Below are 23,004 nucleotides of genomic sequence, written 5' to 3'. Positions count from 1 at the left end.
ACAGGACACCGGATAAGACAGGAGAAGTACTCCAGATATAACAAACTGACCCTAGCCCCCTGACACATAAACTACTGCAGCATAAATACTGGAGGCTGAGACAGGAGGGGTCAGGAGACACTGTGGCCCCATCCGATGATACCCCCGGACAGGGCCAAACAGGAAGGATATAATCCCACCCACTTTGCCAAAGCACAGCCCCCACACCACTAGAGGGATATCTTCAACCACCAACTTACCATCCTGAGACAAGGCCGAGTTTAGCCCACAAAGATCTCCGCCATGGCACAACCCAAGGGGGGGCGCCAACCCAGACAGGAAAATCACATCAGTGACTCAACCTACTCAAGTGACGCACCCCTCCTAGGGACAGCATAGGGTTAGAGGCAGAGATTCCCAGTGGAAAGAGGGGAACTGGCCAGGCAGAGACAGCAAGGGCCGTTCGTTGCTCCAGAGCCTTTCCGTTCACCTTCACACTCCTGGGCCAGACTACACTCAATCATATGACCCACTGAAGAGATGAGTCTTCAGTAAAGACTTAAAGATTGAGACCGAGTCTGTGTCTCTCACATGGGTAGGCAGACCATTCCATAAAAATGGAGCTCTATAGGAGAAAGCCCTGCCTCCAGCTGTTTGCTTAGAAATTCTAGGGACAATTAGGAGGCCTGTGTCTTGTGACCGTAGCGTACGTGTAGGTATGTACGGCAGGACCAAATCAGAAAAATAGGTAGGAGCAAGCCCATGTAATGCTTTGTAGGTTAGCAGTAAAACCTTGAAATCAGCCCTTGCCTTAACAGGAAGCCAGTGTAGAGAGGCTAGTACTGGAGTAATATGATCAAATTTGGGGATTCTAACCAGGATTCTAGCAGCCGTATTTAGCACTAACTGAAGTTTATTTTGTGCTTTATCCGGGTAGCCGGAAAGTAAAGCATTGCAGTAGTCTAACCTATAAGTAACAAAAGCATGGATTCATTTTTCTGTATCATTTTTGGACAGAAAGTTTCTGATTTTTGCAATGTTACGTAGATGGAAAAAGATGTCCTTGAAACAGTCTTGATATGTTCGTCAAAAGAGAGATTAGGGTCCAGTCACACCGAGGTCCTTCACAGTTTTATTTGAGACGACTGTACAACCATCAAGATTAATTGTCATATTCAACAGAAGATCTCTTTGTTTCTTGGGACCTAAAACAAGCATCTCTGTTTTGTCCGAGTTTAAAAGTAGAACGTTTGCAGCCATCCATTTCCTTATGTCTGAAACACAGGCTTCTAGCGAGGGCAATTTTGGAGCTTTACCATGTTTCATTGAAATGTACAGCTGTGTGTCATCCGCATAGCAGTGAAAGTTAACATTATGTTTCCAAATGACATCCCCAAGAGGTAAAATATATAGTGAAAACAATAGTGGTCCTAAAACGGAACCTTGAGGAACACCAAAATTGACAGTTGATTTGTCAGAGGACAAACCATTCACAGAGACAAACTGATATCTTTCCGACAGATAAGATCTAAACCAGGCCAGAACTTGTCCGTGTAGACCAATTTGGGTAAAACAATGATTTACCCTAGCATGTATCAGAGTAGCTCTGGTCCAGGGATAGTGCACATTCCACTTGGACCATGGCTAGTATCAGATGAACCACATCACACCGTCCTCTGACAGAGCACTGACAGCTGTTGAATGTGGCAGCTACAGTAGCTCTCTGGATATCCTAAACTGACATGTTTGGTATCGTGTTGCCTGGGCTCTGTGTGTTGTGTGTTTTGATTTGATTGATTTGATATATTGGGATCCCCATTAGGCGAAGCCAGTGTTAACAGTTAGTCTTACTGGGGTCTGACACATAACGAAAAAGATATTACTGACAAAAGACTTTACAATTCACTTACAGTGCATTTAAAAACATTAACAAGTAGTGTGTGCAGTTACACGCACATGTCAGTCCATACCGTCAACAAGTAGGACACATGGTGGAGACGCGTTGTGCCGTGAGGTGTTGCTTTATTTGTTTTTTGAAACCAGGTTTGCTGTTCACTTATGCTATAGAAGATGGAAGGGTGTTCCATGCACTCATGGCTCTGTATAATACTGTATGTTTCTTTGAATTTGTTCTGGACCTGAGGACTGTGAAAATACCCCTGGTGGCATGTCTGGCGGGGTAAGTGTGTGTGTCAGTGCTGTGTGTAAGTTGACTATGCAAACAATTTGGAATTTCCAACATGTGTTTCATATAAAAACAGGAAGTTATGCAGTCATTCACTTTCCTCAACTCTTATCCAAGAGAGCATTGTATTAGTACTAGCCCTTTGATTACAATGAAGATGTTCAACTCTGTCCTGGTCCAGCTGCAGCTTAACTAGGTCTTTCTTTGCAGCATTTGATCATATGACTGGACAATAATCAAGATAAGATAAAACTAGAGCCTGCAGGACTTGCTTTGTGGAGTGTGGTGTCAAAAAAGCAGAGCATTTCTTTATTACGGACAGACCTCCCCATCTTTACAACCATTGAATCTATATGATTGGACCATACTTTAGTACAGTGTAATTGGAATAGTTGTGAAACTCTCACTAGAATAATTATACAGTAAAAAAAGTTGCCAATGGTCCTCTGTGGCTCAGTTGGTAGAGCATGGAGCTTGCAATGCCAGGGTTGTGGGTTCCATGTCCGCTGATGGATATGTATCCCATATGAAAAGTGTTTGCACTGTACTTTGCTTTGGATAAAAGCCTCAGCTAAATGGAATATCCAGTATATAACCCTGTGAAGTCTGAGGCCTTTACTGTAAATTATACTCTGTCTCTATAGATTCATCATCATTTATGTAACGTGTAAGCTAATAATCGGGAAGCAAGTACAGGTGAAGTGAATTTAATAAATAAACAAACATGGATCAAAACAAGAAACAGGAAAAGCGTACAGACATGAAACAGAAACAGAGTCGATAACGACTGAGGAAAGAACCAAGGGGAGTGACAGATACAGGGGAGGTAATCAGGAAGGGGATGGAGTCCAGGGGAGTGACAGATACAGGGGAGGTAATCAGGAAGGGGATGGAGTCCAGGGGAGTGACAGATACAGGGGAGGTAATCAGGAAGGGGATGGAGTCCAGGGGAGTGACAGATACAGGGGAGGTAATCAGGAAGCTGATGGAGTCCAGGGGAGTGACAGATACAGGGGAGGTAATCAGGAAGGTGATGGAGTCCAGGGGAGTGACAGATACAGGGGAGGTAATCAGGAAGGGGATGGAGTCCAGGGGAGTGACAGATACAGGGGAGGTAATCAGGAAGGTGATGGAGTCCAGGGGAGTGACAGATACAGGGGAGGTAATCAGGAAGGTGATGGAGTCCAGGGGAGTGACAGATACAGGGGAGGTAATCAGGAAGGTGATGGAGTCAAGGGGAGTGACAGATACAGGGGAGGTAATCAGGAAGGGGATGGAGTCCAGGGGAGTGACAGATACACGGGAGGTAATCAGGAAGGTGATGGAGTCCAGGGGAGTGACAGATACAGGGGAGGTAATCAGGAAGGGGATGGAGTCCAGGGGAGTGACAGATACAGGGGAGGTAATCAGGAAGATGATGGAGTCCAGGGGAGTGACAGATACAGGCGAGGTAATCAGGAAGGTGATGGAGTCCAGGGGAGTGACAGATACAGGGGAGGTAATCAGGAAGGTGATGGAGTCCAGGGGAGTGACAGATACAGGGGAGGTAATCAGGAAGGGGATGGAGTCCAGGGGAGTGACAGATACAGGGGAGGTAATCAGGAAGGTGATGGAGTCCAGGGGAGTGACAGATACAGGGGAGGTAATCAGGAAGGTGATGGAGTCCAGGGGAGTGACAGATACAGGGGAGGTAATCAGGAAGGTGATGGAGTCCAGGGGAGTGACAGATACAGGGGAGGTAATCAGGAAGGTGATGGAGTCCAGGGGAGTGACAGATACAGGGGAGGTAATCAGGAAGGGGATGGAGTCCAGGGGAGTGACAGATACAGGGGAGGTAATCAGGAAGGTGATGGAGTCCAGGGGAGTGACAGATACAGGGGAGGTAATCAGGAAGGTGATGGAGTCCAGGGGAGTGACAGATACAGGGGAGGTAATCAGGAAGGTGATGGAGTCCAGGGGAGTGTCATGAGGCGCAGGTGAGCGTAATGATGAGACAACTGGCGACGCTGGGGAGCGGGAGTAAAACATGACAATTTAGTCTTTCTCAGCATGTCATTTACATGGCTGGATCATAGTTATTCCACTTAAAATATTGCAGTAGAGCAATTAATTTATATCACGTGCCCGGTCTCCTATACATCAAAGAAGCTGATGAGGCTATTGATGACTCTGTGTGGGTCTACAGTACTGTTGCATCATGCTTAATAGTTAATAACAGGTATTGATGTCTTTGAATCGGTTCAGCTGAATTACGTGTGTTGCCTTGTGGGATTCCTCTGTCCTCCACAGGAGAAATATCCTTTCATTGTTTCACATATCCTATCCCAGGCAACGTTTGGACCAGTTCATATTGACTTGATTGCACTTTACAGTATAAACTAGAACATAGTTTACTGCATCTCTTATCTTTCCAGCGCATATATGTCCATTCTCTTTTACTATTATTCTCTCTTTTCGCCCCATCTTTCTCTCCTCCCTCACAGACATCCCTCTCTCTCGGGTCTGTCTTTAATTCCAAGCTGATATCCATATTCACTTATAGGAGCTGAAATGCTGATGGTGTATCCATTGTGTTGATTGGTTGTGCTGCAGATGTCTGATTTAATGGGCTTTACTGGTATCCTTCATAACACTGCCACAGAACCAAGCACACCTGACTGATGCATCGGCTATAGTATCAAGCTCTACAGATCCACTGTGAACATGTGTTTCACTGAGAAACCTATCACACATCTGAGCTGCATGACACCAACCGTTACTTGTAACGTCTGCTTCCAACTCACACCTTCAAACACGTAGATCCCCTGAACACAGACACTCTCCAGCCCACTTTCCAACTCACACCTTCAAACATGTAGATCCCCTGAACGCAGACACTCTCCAGCCCACTTTCCAGCTCACACCTTCAAACACGTAGATCCCCTGAACACAGACACTCTCCAGCCCACTTTCCAACTCACACCTTCAAACATGTAGATCCCCTGAACACAGACACTCTCCAGCCCACTTTCCAACTCACACCTTCAAACATGTAGATCCCCTGAACACAGACACTCTCCAGCCCACTTTCCAACTCACACCTTCAAACACGTAGATCCCCTGAACACAGACACTCTCCAGCCCACTTTCCAACTCACACCTTCAAACACGTAGATCCCCTGAACACAGACACTCTCCAGCCCACTTTCCAGCTCACACCTTCAAACACGTAGATCCCCTGAACACAGACACTCTCCAGCCCACTTTCCAACTCACACCTTCAAACATGTAGATCCCCTGAACGCAGACACTCTCCAGCCCACTTTCCAGCTCACACTCTCAAACACGTAGATCCCCTGAACACAGACACTCTCCAGCCCACTTTCCAGCTCACACCTTCAAACACGTAGATCCCCTGAACACAGACACTCTCCAGCCCACTTTCCAACTCACACCTTCAAACACGTAGATCCCCTGAACACAGACACTCTCCAGCCCACTTTCCAACTCACACCTTCAAACACGTAGATCCCCTGAACACAGACACTCTCCAGCCCACTTTCCAGCTCACACTCTCAAACACGTAGATCCCCTGAACACAGACACTCTCCAGCCCACTTTCCAGCTCACACTCTCAAACACGTAGATCCCCTGAACACAGACACTCTCCAGCCCACTTTCCAGCTCACACTCTCAAACACGTAGATCCCCTGAACACAGACACTCTCCAGCCCACTTTCCAGCTCACACTCTCAAACACGTAGATCCCCTGAACACAGACACTCTCCAGCCCACTTTCCAGCTCACACTCTCAAACACGTAGATCCCCTGAACACAGACACTCTCCAGCCCACTTTCCAGCTCACACTCTCCAACACATAGATCCCCTGAACGCAGACACTCTCCAGCCCACTTTCCAGCTCACACTCTCAAACACGTAGATCCCCTGAACACAGACACTCTCCAGCCCACTTTCCAGCTCACACTCTCAAACACATAGATCCCCTGAACGCAGACACTCTCCAGCCCACTTTCCAGCTCACACTCTCAAACACATAGATCCCCTGAACGCAGACACTCTCCAGCCCACTTTCCAGCTCACACTCTCAAACACATAGATCCCCTGAACGCAGACACTCTCCAGCCCACTTTCCAGCTCACACTCTCAAACATATAGATCCCCTGAACACAGCTCACTGTCCAGATTCCAATCATCTGTTCACACACCTGTATGTCATTATCACACACACTATGGTTCAGTTCTTTGCACCCCATCACTGTGAAGTATTGTTTGTTTTGTGACACATATCTTTTGGAGCGCTGGGTTTTTCCCGTGATTTACTCCTTCCGTGTATGATAGTTTTTGTCTGCCTCACTAACGACAGCTTTTGCCTATTTCCTGCCTCTACTTTAGCCTATCGGATTTCCTGTTATCTACCTATTGCCTGATCTCTCAGACTACATTACTAGCCTTTTCCCTGCCTGTACTGTTGCTCTTTTGGACCCCCTGTGTATGACCTTCTGCCTGCCCCAGGACCCAACTACCTGCCTCCTCCTGTGGTCCTTTGCAATAAACACCTGCTGCGCCCTGCTCTTGAAACCAGCGCTCTGTCTCCCCTCGTGTTCACTACAGTACTCTTAGATTTGACATTAGCAAGCTTAAATGATTCCGCTTTATTATCCTGTAATGAGCAAATTAAAGGTGTCAGAGACTTAACAGGAATGTGGCGGTATGAAGGCCTCAGTGTTAAAATGTTTAGTGACATCATACTATTGATCTCCACAGTTGGTGTGCACCTCAGGGCAAGGAAGTATACTTCTGTTATTACTGCAAAGCCGATTAGTGCACCAGCTCCCCCACTGTCTCTCTTCCCTCCTTCACTGCATCTCTTATCTTTCCAGCGCATATATGTCCATTCTCTTTTACTATTATTCTCTCTTTTCGCCCCATCTTTCTCTCCTCCCTCACAGACATCCCTCTCTCTCGGGTCTGTCTTTAATTCCAAGCTGATATCCATATTCACTTATAGGAGCTGAAATGCTGATGGTGTATCCATTGTGTTGATTGGTTGTGCTGCAGATGTCTGATTTAATGGGCTTTACTGGTATCCTTCATAACACTGCCACAGAACCAAGCACACCTGACTGATGCATCGGCTATAGTATCAAGCTCTACAGATCCACTGTGAACATGTGTTTCACTGAGAAACCTATCACACATCTGAGCTGCATGACACCAACCGTTACTTTACCAAACTGCTTATGTGCAAAGGAAATGCCCCTCTCTTTTTAGATGTGTAGATTTGTAATAAGCCCGATACCACTGTGTGACTAGAATTGGGATGATACCATCCGTATACCATCCGTCAAGACATGCTGCTACTTGTTTGCAGTTTGCAAAGCCATCCAACTGGCTATCACAGCCCAGTCCAAGGTAATAACGTATGTAGATGATACTTCAGCTGTTTACTAACAGAACCTTCAGATGCAGGTTCATGGCGTCTGGTAATACTGTCTCATAGGTCGTCTGTAGCCTATGCATTTTCCCTGACTGCCATAATGACTGGACGTACACCACAAGACACATGGTCCTTATCTCCACATTCCCCAGTTCTTTCTTTTTCTTATTTTATTAATCTCATTCTCTATTTTCCCCGGCTCTCCTTTTATTTGTCTTGTACTCTGTCTTTGTGTTAATGAACAGAGACTAGAGGCTGTGAGAAGTCGCCCTCTGCTTTACGAGAGTGTTAACACCAGCGTATATAGGTGACTGGGTGAAGACACAAACAGTAACAGTGTCTGGGACTGTTGCTATACAAGACTCATCACCATGGCAATACATACGGAATGTTACCAGCCAGTCATGCTGCCAGGTGGCCATTGCGATTGAATTTTATTTTGTGTGAATATACTGTACGTATAATATATTACAGAATTGTGAAGCTTTGTAAAAGTGGCGAAATGAACCATTTGAACTACACAAGATGCGGTGTGCTCTGTGAGTCACTCACTGACTTAATCTCAGTAATATCACTAATTCATCTCAGTAATTAGGTCATTAAACCAACTGATTCAAGCCACTTGATGACTGCAGATACCCTCCATAGGGTTTCATGGTCCTGTGATGAACAGCAGGGTAAAGGTTATCACGGTAATCCTCTCCTTTATTTGGATCAGGGTCTCATTATCCCCATGATCACTAGTTATTAAATCTCTCTCCTCCTCCGTCTGTAGCTGAACATGTAGGATGGGATAGGATGTAGTCCCAGACTACAGGCTTTTATCATTAGTCTTCAGGGTGACAGAACAGACCATGGAGAGCTCAAATGATGGAACACCTCTCCACACACTGGGCGTCCATACAGGCCTCAACAGCTCTTCTCAGAAACCAACCGTAATGTGACACTTCATGTGCTGTTGTGGGAACGTTTTTGGGGATCGTCCCTCACTGACATGGCGTCGGGTTATATGGGGTGAATATTGCCGTGTATGGTCTCTTGATGGTCGCAGCAGAGTGTTTGTGATTGTGTACCTGACCTACTTAATGGAAAACCACAGCGTGTCTGCCCAATAAAGACTTGGTGTTTTATAGAGTGATAGACATGGAAACAGCAGAGGTGTGTTTTATAGAGTGATAGACATGGAAACAGCAGAGGTGTGTTTTATAGAGTGATAGACATGAAACAGCAGAGGTGTGTTTTATAGAGTGATAGACATGGAAACAGCAGAGGTGTGTTTTATAGAGTGATAGACATGGAAACAGCAGAGGTGTGTTTTATAGAGTGATAGACATGGAAACAGCAGAGGTGTGTTTTACAGAGTGATAGACATGAAACAGCAGAGGTGTGTTTTATAGAGTGATAGACATGGAAACAGCAGAGGTGTGTTTTATAGAGTGATAGACATGGAAACAGCAGAGGTGTGTTTTATAGAGTGATAGACATGGAAACAGCAGAGGTGTGTTTTACAGACTGATAGACAGGAAACAGCAGAGGTGTGTTTTACAGAGTGATAGACATGAAACAGCAGAGGTGTGTTTTATAGAGTGATAGACATGGAAACAGCAGAGGTGTGTTTTATAGAGTGATAGACATGGAAACAGCAGAGGTGTGTTTTATAGAGTGATAGACATGGAAACAGCAGAGGTGTGTTTTACAGACTGATAGACAGGAAACAGCAGAGGTGTGTTTTCTGTGTAATTAGCAGCACAATGCAGACTGGCAGAATGGCAGTGCTCAGACTTCCATCATTGGGAAAGAAGGAGCTAAATACGTGATCACCTCTCCCCACTGATTAGGCCCCTCTAATGAAAGGAGTTCAATACTTTGTTAATGTCTGACTGTGGGAGGAGAGCCTGTCAACAGAAACACTTGTTTATTTCAGTGTTGACAGCTTCAGTGTTAAAGTTTCACAGACTGGATCTGAAGTATGAGTTGCTCTACAGTACGGTGACAGACAGTACGGTGACAGACAGTACAGTGACAGACAGTACGGTGACAGACAGTACGGTGTACAAACCTCAATTGTCTCAAGGCTCCCCCTCCCCTCATCTACATTGATTGAAGTGGATTTAACAAGTGACATCAATAAGGGATCATAGCTTTCACCTAGATTCACCTGGTCAGTCTATATCAGTCTATGTACACTTGTACAAAACATTATGTAATTACCCAAACTCAACGAAAGCCTGCTCGCATTTCAGTGAGGTTGCTCCTCTGACCAATATGCTCTCTGTCTGTGTGGGGTTAGGTAGGATGGTATTACATGATAAGTAATTAAGCTGAAGACAATAGTGTGTGGCTGGTGATTGATTAGATGAGTGACTGTGTGTATGTTGTCATGCTGACTGTAACGCAAACTCATATGCACATTCTATCGTTATAGTATAGAGAACTAGCTGTTTCTCTATGAGTCAACCTATAGGGCTGGCTATTTAAAAAATCTATATACTGTATATATTTAACTAGGACAAATTTACAATAACGGCCTACACCACCCAAACCCGGATGACACTGGGCCAATTGTGCGCAGCCCTATGAGGACTCACAATTACGGCCGGTCGTTATACAACCTGGAATCAAACTAGGACGTCTGTAGTGACGCCTCTAGCACAGAGATGCAGTGCCTTAGACCACTATGCCACTCGGGAACCCCAAAGCTATGCGAGAACCTAATGATTTAGGTCTACAGTATGTCTTTAAAATAGCTAATTGATTTAGCTGTGGGTTACAGTAGCACATGTTGTTTCTGTTTGTCGTTAAGGTGAAGCATACATTGCAATGCATACTGTACATAAACTGTGTATACTGACTGACAGTCAAATGTTTTGTCAGCACACTGTGTTACACACAGGTTTTATATGATGGGTTATTTGGTAAATACAGGACACCCAAACTATCCAGCACTTTCCGAACTAGTCAATTCATACAATGTATCTCTTATTTAGTACTAAATAGATTGCAGAAACATTGGCCCAATAAAGTGTGGTGAAAAAACAAAAAATACATCTTTAGTCCATCTCAGATAGACTCTGAATGGGAGAAATCTACTGCCCATTTTGGTTTTATTTATGTTCGGGTGCCCCATGAAAAATGATTTTAATCACATAAATGCATCCTGGTTGGAGTGTTGTTGAAGTTATCTTCCTATCACATCCATTTGATTGGATCTTCACTTTTCTGCTTGTTCTCTGGTACACTAGGGGTTAGAGGGGTTAGACCATACCACTAGGGTCCCACTGAGGGGTTAGACCGTACCACTAGGGTCCCACTGAGGGGTTAGACCGTACCACTAGGGTCTCACTGAGGGGTTAGACCGTACCACTAGTGTCCCAATGAGGGGTTAGACCGTACCACTAGGGTCCCACTGAGGGGTTAGTCCGTACTACTATGGTCCCACTGAGGGGTTAGTCCGTACCACTATGGTCCCACTAAGGGGTTAGACCGTACCACTATGGTCCCACTGAGGGGTTAGACCGTACCACTGGGGTCCCACTGAGGGGTTAGACCGTACCACTAGGGTCCCACTGAGGGGTTAGACCATACCACTAGGGTCCCACTGAGGGGTTAGACCATACCACTAGTGTCCCACTGAGGGGTTAGACCATACCACTAGGGTCCCACTGAGGGGTTAGACCGTACCACTAGTGTCCCACTGAGGGGTTAGACCGTACCACTAGGGTCCCACTGAGGGGTTAGTCCGTACCACTAGGGTCCCACTGAGGGGTTAGATCGTACCACTAGGGTCCCACCGAGGGGTTAGACCGTACCACTAGGGTCCCACTGAGGGGTTAGTCCGTACCACTATGGTCCCACTGAGGGGTTAGACCGTACCACTAGGGTCCCACTGAGGTGTTAGACCGTACCACTAGGGTCACACTGAGGGGTTAGACCGTACCACTAGGGTCCCACTGAGGGGTTGGGCCGTACCACTAGGGTCCCACTGAGGGGTTAGACCGTACCACTAGGGTCCCACTGAGGGGTTGGGCCGTACCACTAGGGTCCCACTGAGGGGTTGGACCGTACCACTAGGGTCTGTTTGAATAACTGACTGTTAGCTATTGATGTCCAGGAGAAGTTGCTCATCACATGATATTTGATGTTTTCTACCAGCCCTTTCCTTCCAAGCTTGACTTTAAAGAAATTACTGTGTGAAATATGAATGGATGTGAAATAGGCCTCAATAAGATCAACAACTGCTGCGCACAATCAGGCAGATGTGCTTATTGCCATTTTATGGTTATTTGAATGTTGACTATAGCTCTTTATTAGTTAGATGAAGAAGCTAAACTTGTGTTGTATTAATGGCTGCTTCTCTCAGTCCAATCCAGTGAGTCTGATGGTTTAGAAGGAACGATGTGTTTAAACTACTACTGTAGTTTCTATTATGACAGATGCTGTGGTTCATTATGTTGTAGGTAAACAGACTTTTTAACACTTGTGCACCCAGGCAACGCAAACGGACACCCACACACACATACTGTTCCGTCCTATGCAATCCTGACACACACACCCTTTTCTGATGCAAATGCGTTTCCATGGCACCTGGCTGCATGGAAACATAAAGTGTTTATCCAAATCAGCTGCCACATCCATCATATAGCTCAGTCTTCAACACCCATTACAGTCCCGTGAGGCTCAGTTGTTAGAGCATGGTGCTTGCAAAGCCAGGGTTGTGGATTTGATGAAAATGTATGTGCTCTGGATAAATGTAAAAAATGACACTGTCCTGTCCAACAACAGAGCTCAGCACCTCTCCATGCTAACCAGCTCAGTGTTAGCCAAGGGCTAAGGAAGCGTACAGTGACTCATTACGGCTATACGTTTTCTCCAGGCAGATTACATGGTTACGAACAACTCCAGGCCAAGCCGACTCCTAGGGAATGCAGAGGGGAGAAGTGGTGACTGGTTTACTTTAGTTAATTTGGATCCCCATTAACTGTTTCTCATGCAGCAGCTACTCTTCCTGGGGTCCAAATGGTGAGGTCAGCAGAGAGCTGAGCAGACTGCAGTGGCTGTGTGACTAGCTGACGGGGATTGTCATTAAGGGGGATTGTCATGAGTGGTCTAATAATGTTGAAAGCTCCTATGTAAAAAAGGAGGTGGTAACACAGAGTGGAAATGACCTGCCAGTGCCACTACCACGAGGAATGACGGTCTCATGGACTCAGTCCCCTCAAGGCCATACTACTTCATAAGAAACTTCATAGACAGTTTCTGGTATGAAGAAAAGCCCCTGCTAACTATGAGTTGATATCCTTAGTTAATATCTGGTGAGAGAATGAACTTCAGTGAGGTATGTTGGTGCTCAGTATGAAATATTGCAGTTCTGCCACAAGATCTCACCTGGTGTTCCACAGGGTCTCACCCGGCGTTCCACAGGGTCTCACCTGGCATTCCACAGGGTCTCACCTGGCGTTCCACAGGGTCTCACCTGGCGTTCCACAGGGTCTCACCTGGCGTTCCACAAGGTCTCACCTGGCGTTCCACAGGGTCTCTCCTGGCGTTCCACAGGGTCTCACCTGGCGTTCCACAGGGTCTCACCTGGCGTTCCACAGGGTCTCACCTGGCGTTCTACAGGGTTTGATTTTGGGTCCGCTACTGTTTTAGTTTATATATGTTACCCCTTGGCAGCGTTATCAGAAAACAGAGAATTGATTTTCAATGCTACGCAGACGATACACAAGTTTACTTTTCTCTGTCGCCAGAAGATTTTCGCTCCACGGATAAACGATTAGACTAATAGTGATTTAAATACTTGGATGGCTCACAGCTTCCTACAGCTAAATCAAGAGAAGACAGGTACGTTTTGTTGGAGACAAAGCACAGAGAGAGAATCTGGCCACACATTTTAATTCACGGGCAATAAAGATAAAACACAAGGTAAAAAACGTAGGTGTCATTTTAGATTCTTAACTCAAATTTCCAATCACACATTAGGGGTTTGACCAGAATAGCCTTTTTCCCCCAAGTGAGGAACATTGCCAAGGTGCGTCCGTTTCTCTCTCCGGCTGATACAGAGAGACTCATCCATTATTTTACTACTGCAATGCTCTCCTGTCTGGTCTACTCAAGAAAAGCATTGGTCAACTGCAAAACATACAGAATACTGCAGCATGGGTACTGACCAAGACCAGACAGAGAGCACACATTACACTGGTTTAAAGGTCTCTGCACTGGCTGCCTGTGAGTTTTACAATTCATTTTAAGATTCATCTATTGGTTTTTAAATCAATCCATGGTTGTGCACCCCAATACATGTCAGACATACTTTTAAGTTATGTACCCAGTAGGTCCCTCAGGTCCTCTGGTACTGGCCCAAAGCCTAGGACCAAGAGGCATTGAGAGGCAGCCATTAGTTATTATGATCCCAGCCTCTGGAATAGCCTGCCAGAGAACCTGAGGGGGCTGAAACTGTGAACATATTTAAAATAGATCTTGAAAAACTTTTTTTAGCTTTGCTTTTCCTTAAGGTGCTTTTTAAGTTGTTGAGTTTTTGTTTGTTGTGTAGTAAATATTTCAGCTTTTATTTTCATAGTTTTTAAATATTTTCCCCGGTGAAACACATTGCATTGCAGTCCATGTCTGAAATATGCTGTTTAAATAAAGCTTGATTTGATAAGAAGTAGTGATATGAGTGTGAATTCAAAGATGTGTAAACAAAACTTGCTACGCACTCAGTGGTTGAAAGATACCTTTTTTTGTGCATGGTTGTGTATGTGTGTGTGAGTCTGCGCGCGTGTGTGTGTGTGACGCATGACCCAACGCATGACCCAACGCATGACCCAACGCATGACCCAATCCCAGAGAGCTGAAATGGAATCTCCTTTTCTGGCAGCGGGTTCATGCTGTGGAATATCTTATTGAGTATTTACTCTCATCTCTCATACAGGAGGAGTGAAACTCTCTCATCATAATTCATTATTCATGAGGGATCAGGTCTACTCTTTTCTAAGCATTATGCAAAGCAGCAGCCTCTGACAGTAGATACATCTGCATCCCAATATTCCCTCTGTAATACATGACTTTTGAAAAGAGTATGGCCCCTGGTAATGCATCCATACTGTAGGGATGCAGACCTATATTAAGGTGCATTCTGGGAAACTGTGAGGTGCTATTTCAATAGGAAAGGGGGATGTTGGCAGAATCCTTCTTTTTTTTGCCTCCTGTCTTATCATTTCTCTCGATTCGACGTCTGAATGTGATGATTTAAACTAAAGGTGAAGAGGACAGCTAGGTTTCAGAAGGGGTTTGTGAGGTAGCAGTCACACTGGTTTGTACCTGGAGTTTGTTTGTGCCTTCCTGGCCATGAAGCAGTGTGCTCTCTCACCTGCTTATGCAAATGAAAATGTATTTGCTGAAGAAGTCACTGTTGTTGACCTCTGTGGTGTCTATGTTACAGTGAGTATGCCCTAGGCTTAGGCAACTTCAGCAGAATTCTTCTGGATACAGTCATGCTGTTTCAATGCGTCTCCACACTCTGTTCAAGAGGAGTTTGCATAGAGCTTGGTATAACATGGCGAAAACTACTTTGTCATTCTGTATGCAAAACCATTTAATTGATTGTCTTATGCTATTCAAATGTTGTTGCCCCTTTTGTGTTTTTATTTGCATATGGAAAAACAAAAACGTGGTCCACGTTGATCCACAAATAAACGGCGATTCAGTTGGATTTTCCTTTCGAAAGCATTAGTTGAATTTCTTTGTGTAGGGCAAGCTTGCTCACTCTATCACACCCTGCCATTGTCACTGAGCCCTACATTTCTCAAGAGCCAGCCAAGAAAGTCTCTACAGTTGTCAGTTTCACTTTGTTAATGAATTCCCAAATACCTACAAGAATATTCTAAGTGATTTTATTTTCATTCAGTTATTTTATTTCAGAAGTTAGTTTCTCTAAGATATCTCTGTCCTATATCAGATATCCACAATCACTTCTACAGTATTTACATGAGATCAGTTGTGTCTGTTAGTTTGACCTGAATGACTGTGATATCATTGACTGTATTGCAATTTTTTTTGTCTATTCACAATGTGTATCTGCCATCTTGAGCATTTGTCCTGGGCAGCATACTGTATTTGTGTATTATCTTGTGTAAAGAGCTCTGTTCATCCATGCACTCTGAACTGACCCTGCCATTCCACACAGGTTCGTGTGTACCCGCCTTACATGCCCCTAGGTCATCCGTCTATTCACTCCAATTCACAGCTGTCTCGTATAATATATACTATATATACAAAAGTATGTGGACACCCCTTCAAATTAGTGGATTATAAAATTAAGCACACAGCCATGCAATCTCCCTAGACAAATATTGGCAGAAGAATGGCCTCACTGAAGAGCTCAGTGACTTTCAGTGACCTTTTTGTTGGCACTGTCATAGGATGTCACATTCCCAACAAGTCAGTTCGTTAAATGTCTGCTCTGCTAGATCTGCCCCGGTCAACTGTATGTGCTCTTATTGTGAAGTGGAAATGTCTAGGAGCAACAACGGCTCAGCCGCGAAGTGGTAGGCCACACAAGCTCACAGAATGGGACCGCCTAGTGCTGCAGCACGTAGTGTGTAAAAATAGTTTGTCCTCAGTTGTAACACTCACTGCCGAGTTCCAAACTGCCTCTGGAAGCAACGTCAGCACAAGAACTGTTCGTTGGAAGCTTCATGAAATGGGTTTCCATGGCCGAACAGCCGCGCACAAGCCTAAGATCACCATGCTCAATGCCAAGCGTCGGCTGGAGGGGTTTGTCCGACCTCACTAATGCTCTTGTTGCTGGATGGAATCAAGTCCCTATAGCAATGTTCCAACATCTAGTGGAAAGCCTTGCCAGAAGAGTGGAGGCTGTTACAGCAGCAAAGGGGGGACCAACTCCATATTAATGAGTGGAGGCTGTTACAGCAGCAAAGGGGGGACCAACTCCATATTAATGAGTGGAGGCTGTTACAGCAGCAAAGGGGGAACCAACTCCTTATTAAGGAGTGGAGGCTGTTATAGCAGCAAAGGGGGGACCGACTCCATATTCATTTTGGAATGAGATGTTAGACGAGCAGGTGTCTACATGCTTTTGATCATGTAGATATTTAGTGGTAGAGCTACTTTATGTGGATTGGATAGATTGGTCTGTCTGCTTAAGTTATCAGGTGTGTCTCTCTATGCAGGGCAACAACTTATATTTTCATTGGTGAGCTAACTACTTGTGTTGTAGTGGATGATTGTCTGGTTAACTTCTAGTTGTTGTGTTTCCTTGCAGGGCATCAACATCGCGGGGTCAAGTAATGCTGAGACCGCTCCTCCTGCCAACCCAGGGATGTACCAACTGGACATCACTCTAAAGAGGGGACACAACCTCGCCATCAGGGACAGAGGAGGTATCTCTCTATGGGATCCATCTCTCTCTTTCTCTATCTCTCTGTAGGATCCATCTATCTCTATCTCTATCTCTCTGTGGGATCCATCTCTCTCTTTCTCTATCTCTCTGTGGGATCCATCTCTCTCTTTCTCTATCTCTCTGTGGGATCCATCTATCTCTATCTCTATCTCTCTGTGGGATCCATCTCTCTCTTTCTCTATCTTTCTGTGGGATCATCTATCTCTTTCCTTCTATCTCTATCTCTCTGTGGGATCCATCTCTCTCTCTCTCTCTCTCTCTCTCTCTCTCTCTCTCTCTCTCTCTCTCTCTCTTTCTCTATCTCTCGGTGGGATCCATCTCTTGCTCTCTTTCTCTTTCTCTCTTTGGGATCCATCTCTCTCTCTCTCTTTCTCTCTCTCTATCTCTCTGTGGGATCCATCTCTCTCTCTAACCCTCTTTCTCTCTCTCTCTCGCTGCTCCCGAGTGGTGCAGCGGTCTAAGGCACTGCATCTCAGTGCTAGAGGTGTCACTACAGACCCTGGTTTGTTTCCAGGCTGTATCACAACTGACCGTAATTGGGAGCCGGGGTAGGCCGTCATTGTAAATAAGAGTTTGTTTTTAACTGGTTTGCCTGGTTTCATAACAAATACAAAAAATAAACTCTGTGGGATCCATCTCTCTCTGTTTACCTCTTTCTCTATCTCTTTAGGATCCATCTCTTTCAATTCAATTTCAATTTAAGTGGCTTATTTGGCATGGGAAACCCTCTCTCTATCTCTGTGGGTTATATCACTCTCTCTATCTCTGTGGGTTCTACCTCTCTCTATTTTTCTCTCTGTTTGGATTTCTCTGTGGATATCCTCTCTCTTTCTTTATGGATTTTTGATCTCTCTCTCTTTCTCTCTCTGGATTCCATCTGTCTTTTTCTGTGAATTCTCTCTCTCTCTCTCTCTCTCTCTCTCTCTCTCTCTCTCTCTCTCTCTCTCTCTCACACACCCTGTTTCTTTGTCTCTGTCTTGTAGACTTTCCACATCCAGCAGCAGAGGGCTATAATTGCAGCCTGCGTCTGGTTTGCTGACTGTTAAAGTAACTGTACTCATAATCTTATACTCATAATTGTGGCTGAAGCAAAAAAATAAAAATAAACTGTAAACAGACCGTTTAAAAAATGCTTGCTTTTGCACCATAGAAGATGAAGGCCAATCAGCGTTCTACTCGCATGAATATTTTTAATGACCTGTAGGCCCACACCATTTTGTTTTTGGGGTATGCCCACTCCATTCCAAAACAGAAAAGCAGCTTTTTAACATATTTCATTGCATTTTTTTGGAAGAAAAACTATTCCACTCATATTGCAATTAATTATAGGTCATATTTCATGTAAATCTGGAAATACTGGACAGTTACTTTAATGCAATGATCATAATGGGTGTCAGCCGAATGCAACCAAATGCACAGAGATGTCTGTCTGTGTATCAAAGAAATACAGCACTTAGTTGTTTTATTTCTTACAGATTCTACAAGTCAATTTAATATTTTTATAGGATCCCATTGAAAAGGAGGTTCTCCCTTTTCTCTTAAGCTATAAAGGGATAGTAAAATGAAATGGCTCTTTACTATTTATGATCGGGCTCTTACTGAATCGAAAGAGGGAAAACCGTGATCTCTTACCAAGTCTCAGAAGCAGAACTGCTGTCCTCACAGGTGTTGAAACAGTAATACTCAGAGAGCAAAAGCTCCATGCCCCTCCCTAGGAGTCTGGCAGGCTATAGCTCAACCACTCTATGGGACATCACATGGATCTATCTCAGTCCAGGCACGGATCATCAGTGTGTGTGTGGGAGAGTGTTGGTCTACAGCCAGGGCACCAGCAATAGAGCAGTCTGTCTCAGAAACCAATGGGACCCCCTGACAAGTGGAGCAGATATACAGGAGGCCATACTTCTCCTTATCTCCTCACATAGAGCTCAGGCTATTAGACCTGACATATAGGGGAGAATGAGATCCTATTAGACCTGTTATAGGGGGGAGAATGAGATCCTATTAGACCTGTTATAGAGGGGAGAATGATATCCTATTAGACCTGTTATAGAGGGGAGAATGAGATCCTATTAGACCTGTTATAAGGGGGAGAATGTGATCCTATTAGACATGTTATAGAGGGGAGAATGAGATCCTATTAGAACTGTCATAGAGGGGAGAATGAGATCATATTAGACCTGTCATAGAGGGTAGAATGAGATCCTATTAGACCTGTCATAGAGCCTGTCATAGAGGGGAGAATGAGATCCTATTAGACCTGTTATAGAGTGGTGAATGAGATCCTATTAGACCTGTTATAGAGGGGAGAATGAGATCATATTAGACCTGTCATAGAGGGGAGAATGAGATCCTATTAGACCTGCCATAGAGGGGAGAATGAGATCCTATTAGAACTGTCATAGAGGGGAAAATGATATCCTATCTTGACCTATGACCTGTAATATGTATCGTTGTCACATAACTGCTATAATGCATCATTCTCCTGGACCTAAGGCACTCACCCCTGTCCAAATTAGCTTCCAATGACAACCTCTGGTGAGGTACTACATGGCTGTGACCAGGTGAAGCCCCACTGTCTGCTCTCTCCGAAGGTGGTTGGGCGTTACTGGGCGATGGAGATGGCGGGGTACAGCCACAGAGGTGACGTCCCCAATATAGCACACTACTTTAGACCAGAGCCCATAAGGCACACCTATTCCCTATATAGTGCACTACTTTAGACCAGAGCCCATAAGGCACCCTATTCCCTATATAGTGCACTACTTTAGACCAGAGCCCATAAGGCACCCTATTCCCTAAATAGTGCACTACTTTAGGCCAGAGCCCATAGGGCACCCTGTTCCCTATATAGTGCACTACTTTTGACCAGAGCACTATGTAGGGAATAGGGTACCGTTTGAAACACAGCCAAGACTATAGTATCATGACCACTGGACCTGGTAGGACAGAGACCAGATCACCAGCTCTAAGTCTGGCTGATGGAGTGTACTATATACATGCGGAGGAAATTAGAACAAGTGGGTTGGGTGTTTTGTTTTTGTTTACTGTAGAGCAATAGTAATAGGATGCATAGACATGACACAGGTAATGTGAGTGTAGCTTCACAATTCATGCATTTAAAAAGTGTACAATTGAACCACAGAAGCTGTTTGAGTATTTGTACTCAGTACTTGTTTTCTGAATGGAGAGTCAGGGTGGGTGTGGCTTTGGTTCAGGTGTCATGTGCTTGGAGAGGCTGTTCTTGCTGTATGCCCTTTATTATGAAATGTAAAGGGCCTTGTGTGTGTGTGTGTGTGTGTGTGTGTGTGTGTGTGTGTGTGTGTGTGTGTGTGTGTGTGTGTGTGTGTGTAGTTTAGCATTTTCCCAAGCGTTCCTTGTCTGCCTCTACAAACCCTGTGCCTTCTGAGATTGACGATAAGACCAGTCAACGTGTTAAATCAACGTTTATTTGTCACGTGGCCGAATACAACAAGTGTAGACCTTACAGTGAACTGCTTACTTACAGGCTCTAACCAATAGTGGGAAAAAGGTGTTAGGTGAACAATAGGTAAATAAAGAAATAAAACAACAGTAAAAAGACAGGCTATATACAGTAGTGAGGCTATATACAGTAGCGAGGCTATATACAGTAGTGAGGCTATATACAGTAGTGAGGCTATAAATGTAGCGAGGCTACTTACAGACACCGGTTAGTCAGGCTGATTGAGGTAGTATGTACATGTAGATATGGTTAAAGTGACCATGCATATATGATGAACAGAGAGTAGCAGTAGCATAAAAGAGGGGTTGGCAGGTGGCGGGACACAATGCAGATAGCCCGGTTAGCCAATGTGCGGGAGCACTGGTTGGTCTACCCAATTGAGGTAGTATGCACATGAATGTATAGTTAAAGTGACTATGCATATATGATAAACAGAGAGTAGCAGCAGCGTAAAAAGAGGGGTTGGGGGGGTTTGGGGGGGGCACACAATACAAATAGTCCGGGTAGCCATTTGATTACCTGTTCAGGAGTCTTATGGCTGGGGGTAAAAACTGTTGAGAAGCCTTTTTGTCCTAGACTTGGCACTCCGGTAACACTTGCCATGCGGAAGGAGAGAGAACAGTCTATGACTGGGGTGGCTGGGGTCTTTGACAATTTTTAGGGCCTTTGACACCGCCTGGTATAGAGGTCCTGGATGGCAGTCAGCTTAGCCCCAGTGATGAACTGGGCCGTACGCACTACCCTCTGTAGTGCCTTGCGGTCAGAGGCCGAATAATTGCCATACCAGGCAGTGATGCAACCAGGATGCTCTCGATGATGCAGCTGTTGAACCTTTTGAGGACCTCAGGACCCAGGCCAAATCTTTTTAGTTTCCTGAGGGTGAATAGGTTTTGTCGTGCCCTCTTCATGACTGTCTTTGTGTGTTTGGACCATTCTAGTTTGTTGTTGATGTGGACACCGAGGAACTTGAAGCTCTCAACCTGCTCCACTACAGACCCTTTGATGAGAATGTGGCTGCAGCACAGCATAGCACACAGCCACCGATCCTATTACCTCAATATGGGGTTCAATATGTTTGCATGTAATAACTAATAATTATGTAAACGTGATATTCCGTTGCTAATGGGAGACACTGAAGTCTAGAATGTATCGTGAGAGAGTTGTTGAACTTTGTCTGCTCCCTTTTGTGGTATTGTATACGGCCATGTTGACTCAAATAAACATCTGGCTTTATTGAATCTTCCTCTGCTGTTTGTTCTACCTTGTCATTACCCTCAACTGAGGCATTACCATTTTCAGATATCCTGCTATGTCATTATCTACTCTATTCCATACATCTTCAAATGTAATTTTATTTCTTTATTTTTCATCATCTTGCGATACTATCTCTTTTATAGATGATTTGTTTTCTGTATTCTTCCAGTCTCACCATGTCATGCTTCTTACCCAGGCAAAATATGCCAGAGCTACCACACACGAAATGATACTTCTCTTCAATTGTGTGGATTTTGTTATGTTTGTCGCTACTTTATCACTACTCTGGAGAGTTCTGACTTAGAATATGTGGACAACTACAAATACCTAGGTGTCTGCTTAGACTGTAAACTCTCCTTCCAGACTCATTTTAAGCATCTCCAATCCAAAATTAAATCTAGAATCGGCTTCCTATTTTGCAACAAAGCATCTTTCACTCATGATGCCAAACATACCCTCGTAAAACTGACTATCCTACCGATCCTTGACTTCTGCGATGTAATTTACAAAATAGCCTCCAACACTTTACACAGCAAATTGGATGCAGTCTATCACAATGCCATCCGTTTCGGCACCAAAGCCCCATATACTACCCACCACTGAGACCTGTATGCTCTCGTTGGTTGGCCCTCGCTTCATATTTGTCGCCAAACCCACTGGCCCCTGGTCATCTATAAGTCCTTGCTAGGTAAAGCCCCGCCTTATCTCAGCTCAATGGACACCATAGCAGCACCCATCCGTAGCATGCGCTCCAGCAGGTATATTTCACTGGTCACCCCCAAAGCCAATTCCCCCATTGGCTGCCTTTCCTTACAGTTCTCAACTGTCAAAGACTGGAACAAATTGCTAAAATCACTTAAGCTGGAGACTCATATCTCCCTCACTAACTTTAAGCATCAGCTATCAGTGCAGCTTACAGATCATTGCACCTGTACATAGCCCCTCTGTAAATAGCCCATCCAACTACCTCATCCCCATATTGTTATTTATTTTATTTATATATTTAAAAAACAAATGTTGCTCCTTTGCACACCATTTTCATTACTTGCATGTTCATCTTCTGCAAATCTATCACTCCAGTGTTTATTTGTGAAATTGTAATTATTTCGCCACTACGGTCTATTTAATGCCTTACCTCCCTAATCTTACTTCATTTGCACACACTGTATAAAGATTTTTCTATTGTGTTATTGACTGTGCGATTTTTTTTATCCCATGTGTAACTGTGTTGTTGTTTGTGTCA

At 44.6% G+C, this 23,004-nt stretch overlaps 1 protein-coding gene across 1 annotated transcript in view; it reads left to right on the top strand.

The window, feature by feature from the left end:
- LOC109875799 (multiple C2 and transmembrane domain-containing protein 1-like) overlaps positions 1 to 23,004 on the top strand; it is a 292,254-nt gene that overhangs the window by 93,229 nt on the left and 176,021 nt on the right. Inside the window, 1 exon segment of the mRNA XM_031817676.1 lies at positions 16,886 to 17,003. Coding sequence (XP_031673536.1) covers positions 16,886 to 17,003 — 118 coding nt within the window.

Source organism: Oncorhynchus kisutch, linkage group LG3 (genome assembly GCF_002021735.2).
Source record: "Oncorhynchus kisutch isolate 150728-3 linkage group LG3, Okis_V2, whole genome shotgun sequence".
In the NCBI taxonomy this organism is placed as follows: Eukaryota; Metazoa; Chordata; class Actinopteri; order Salmoniformes; family Salmonidae; genus Oncorhynchus; species Oncorhynchus kisutch.
The sequence above is the reverse complement of the archived record's forward strand: the minus strand, read 5'-3'. Positions and strand labels throughout refer to the sequence as shown.